The sequence below is a fragment of the Belonocnema kinseyi genome, chromosome 4, assembly GCF_010883055.1.
Source record: "Belonocnema kinseyi isolate 2016_QV_RU_SX_M_011 chromosome 4, B_treatae_v1, whole genome shotgun sequence".
Lineage (NCBI taxonomy): Eukaryota > Metazoa > Arthropoda > Insecta > Hymenoptera > Cynipidae > Belonocnema > Belonocnema kinseyi.
The window spans coordinates 61,900,401-61,904,399 of NC_046660.1; the positions used below are offsets into that span (position 1 = coordinate 61,900,401).

The 3,999-nt window shown below is 34.4% G+C and overlaps 1 protein-coding gene across 1 annotated transcript in view; it reads right to left on the minus strand.

Moving 5' to 3' along the window:
* Nucleotides 1-478: 478 nt before the first annotated feature.
* Nucleotides 479-3,999, minus strand: part of LOC117171358 (E3 ubiquitin-protein ligase TRIM71-like) — a 7,940-nt gene continuing 4,419 nt past the window's right edge. The window contains exon 4 of the mRNA XM_033358606.1: nucleotides 479-2,694. Coding sequence (XP_033214497.1) covers nucleotides 1,201-2,694 — 1,494 coding nt within the window. The 3' untranslated portion in view covers nucleotides 479-1,200. The remainder of the gene's footprint in view (nucleotides 2,695-3,999) is intronic.

The window sequence follows — 3,999 nt, forward strand, 5'->3', positions numbered from 1 at the left end:
ATATTTTTTTAGCAGTTAAAAATGCAACAAACATTTCAAACAGTTGAGAATCTATGGAAATTGAATCCTCAACAGTAAAAAATTCAAATGTAGAAAATTGAAAAAAAAATCGTGAATAGAGAGATGAACTGCTCAAAATTAAAGAAAATTTAAATTTGTAAACTTTTAATTAGTTTGAATTTTATTTTTTTCAGCATTTAAAAATCCGACAAACATTTTAAATAGTTGACAATTAAAGGAAATTGAATCAACAGTAAAAAAATTCAAATTTTGGAAATTGAAGAAAATCGTAAATAGAATTTCGAACAATTGAAAATTAAAGAAAATTGGATTCTGAACTGTTGAAAATGAAGTTTTCAACGATTGAAAAGTACACCTATTTTTATTTTTTAAAAAGCCGATGGTTCATCTCCTTGTTAATTAGCTTAAAAACTAGGTTTCTTAAAAATTATACTTACATGTAAAAATAAAAAGCAACTTTATTTTCATATTTAAAATTCATTATTGCCATTCTTTTTTTATTGCATACTATGATTACATAAGTCAGTGGGGATTTATTTAGACCCTCCTCGTCAACATTCAATGTCTGAATTGTTTTACAATTTTATAAGATAGTAAAATATAAAAATGATATAGACATATAATAGAAATAGATACAATTAAGTCGATTAAAAACCCAAAATTGTAACATTTGATGAGACTATAAAATTTAGATTGTAATTTAAACTTTATTCAGATTTAAGATTGCATTTAAAATGATGTAAATAAATAAAATCTTAAGTGAAAAATTACAAAATAATTAACTTTCTAATTAATTCTGTCAAAATTCAACATTATTAATAAATCTCATGCAAACCAAAGCTTTGCACTTGCGAAATATGACAATGTTCCTGATACATAATTTGTAATTTTCAGAATCCATTCACCGACCGAAATATCACATTACCAAAATGTTTGAGTCAATTAAAAATTAATTGAAATAATTCCCTATGGGATCCTAAAGTCTTTCTATAAAAAATGTCATACAATAAAATTATGATTACATCCATTTTGCGGTGAAAAAATTATCAGAATCACAGAATTTCACGATTACAGATAGTCATAATATAAAATTGATACAAAATACCAGATCCTTTTACTATCTAGTAAAAACCACAATTAAATTTAGGCTTACAGCTTCTTTCCCCGAAAAAGAAGCCTTCAACGTATCACAATCCGATTGTTTCCAAAATCAACAAACACAATTCTACCATCCGGGAGCAAAGCGACTCCACCAGGTCGATCCATTTCCGTATCCGCCACTCCCAGTTGGCCAAGTCGTCTTTGGAAAACACCCTCATTGTCAAAAATCTTCAGACAGTAATTTCTCGAATCCGCGATTATCATGTTCCCCTCATCATCAATGACTAGTCCCTGAGGCTTCGACAGTTGTTCATCCTTCGGAATTATCGAACTCAGACGTTTAGCATTTGCAAAGTCAGGATAAACACAAATCACATCACTGCCTTCCAAATCAGTCACAACACAACATCCATCTGGTCTAAAAGCCACTGATCTAGGAGACTCGAACCATCTCTTCAAGCCCGTTGGAAACCCGCCAAATTCCCTCAAAAAAATTCCCGCAGAGCTAAAGAGTTGGATCCTGCAGTTCTTGGAGTCCGAGACTACAATCTGACACTCTGTGTTCGTCGCCACATCCCACGGGTAGTTCAGATATCCACTTTCGAATCCATGGCGTCCGAATTTGTGCTTGAATTCACCAGCCGTCGTGAAGATCTGAACCCTGTGATTGTCCTTATCAGCAACGATGATCCGCTGCTTCGCATCGACTGTGATTCCAGCAGGGGTGTTGAACTGACCATCTTTGAAACCCTTCTCCCCAAATGTGCGGATGAGGGTACCATCTTCTTTGAAAACTAGAACCCGATGATTGGATCTGTCAGTGACGAGGATGTTGGAATTTCGGTCGCAGGTGACACCCCAAGGTCTGCAGAGTTTGCTACCATCAGAAAGGACTTCCTCAGCGCCACCAATAATTGTGATTGGGGACCGATCATCTCTGGTTGGTTGGCTTTGTTCTGTCCAGACAACGACTCCAGTTGGGCAGCCATGAACTGGTCTTCCGTAGGCAATTGCTGGACGATCTTCGTGAAAAGATATTTCGTATGGAATGGAAACTTCGAGTCCTCTTTCAACCCGTTCATGAGTGTTTGGTCTTGGAAGGCAAATTCCGACTCCTCTCACTGCTCGTCCTTCTCCAATGGATCCAGGATTGACGTCTATTTTGCGCCCCCATTGGGAAATGGCGGTAACTACTGGTTCTATTGATGTATCAAAAGTGTCGAAAGTGTCCAACTCGTATGGTATCTTGTTGTCCCAACAGGCACGTTCAATTTTTAAAATTGATCCACTTGCTATGTCATTTGCAACTATGAGATGCAGAGGATTTCCTGTTACTTGTGTGTATTGAGCCGCTGTTCGTTGTCTGCTTAGCGACTTTTTTAATCTTTTCATGCCGCTCACTAAGGTGCTTTCTCTTTCTGTCAGTGGTTTGATTTTCTGCATTTTTGTCTTGTGCATTTCTTCCAACACTGCTGTGTACCTACTCTTGAGGGCTAGCCACTGTTGATTGTATGAAGTGAGCAGATCGGCTGTTGCTCGTTTTGAGCTGTTTTCGATTGAGTCCATAGCATCCTGAAACAATAGAGTGATAATTTGGGTTATTATTTTAGACAATTCAAAAATTTATAAGCCTCTTTTTTGAGTGGAAGAAGCCTTATTAGAAAAAATTCAGATAGTATTGGGGGAAACGCTGGACTTGTTTTCATTTTTGTCTGAAATTAAGTCGCTAACTTGATTTAATCATGAAAATAGTACTTTAAAAAATCATCCTGAGTCTTGAAACAAAAATAAGCCACTAATAGGGCTGCATTTTGGTCTTTTGGTTTTAGAGAAAGATTTAATTATCTTGTCTTAGGATGAAGGTACTTCGAGCTTAAAAAAGACTGCAATGAAGCTATTTTTCAATCTCTAAAAGTTTTAAGTTGTGACGTCAAATTCGCGACTCCCTCTCTAAGACGCCATTTGCATAAAGTTCGCAATGCGACAAGAGTCGAGTGATGTAACACGTGCAATATTTTCTTATAATCTTACCAGATAATGACCTAGCCTATCCTTGCTCTGAATTTTAGTTTTATTTTAAACTTAATTTAAGCAATCTTGACAGCTGATTTTTAAATTCAGACTAGGTCTTAATTTAAGTCCATATTCTGCTCTGCGATCAAAAAATAGTTCATCGAAGTTCATTTTCAGCCTTATAACGGCTGAATTTCAGCCCTATAATCGTCTTATTTCTAGACTTATCCTACGCTGAACTTATTCGGACATGGTCTACTTTCGTTTACATCTTAAATCAAAACCGTTTTTGTGCTTAAAATCAGCCTTTGTTTTTACTGTGTAGTAGATAATTAATTTTAAATATTAACGTATGCAATACTTGATTATGCACCTAGGCGGAGCAAAAGTCCCTCGTCCCCTAAAAAATGCATAATTTACGGTGATTTTAAGGGCAATTTATGATAAATTACCATAAATAGCCCAAAATTTAATATAAAATGTTTATAATTTTCCGGAAATTTATAAAAATTTAGTGCTTTATGGTAATTTTCAAGGTAAGTATAGTAACTTGCCACAAATAATCCAAAATTCAATTTTGAACATTTTTATAAATTTTCGGAAATTTATGCATTTTTTTGGTAATCTATGGCGATAAAAAATTGCCCAGAATTTATGGTAACCATTAATTTGCCCAGAATTTGATTTAAAAATGTCTATAAATGTGGGGACATTTATGTTAATTTTACAGGTAAATATGGTAACTTACCGTCAATTACTGAAAATTCCATTTTAAACATTTTGATAAAATTCCAGAAATTTATGGTAATATTTCAGTAATTGAATCAGTAGTTTTGAATGTCATAATCAGTAACTTTTGCGAAG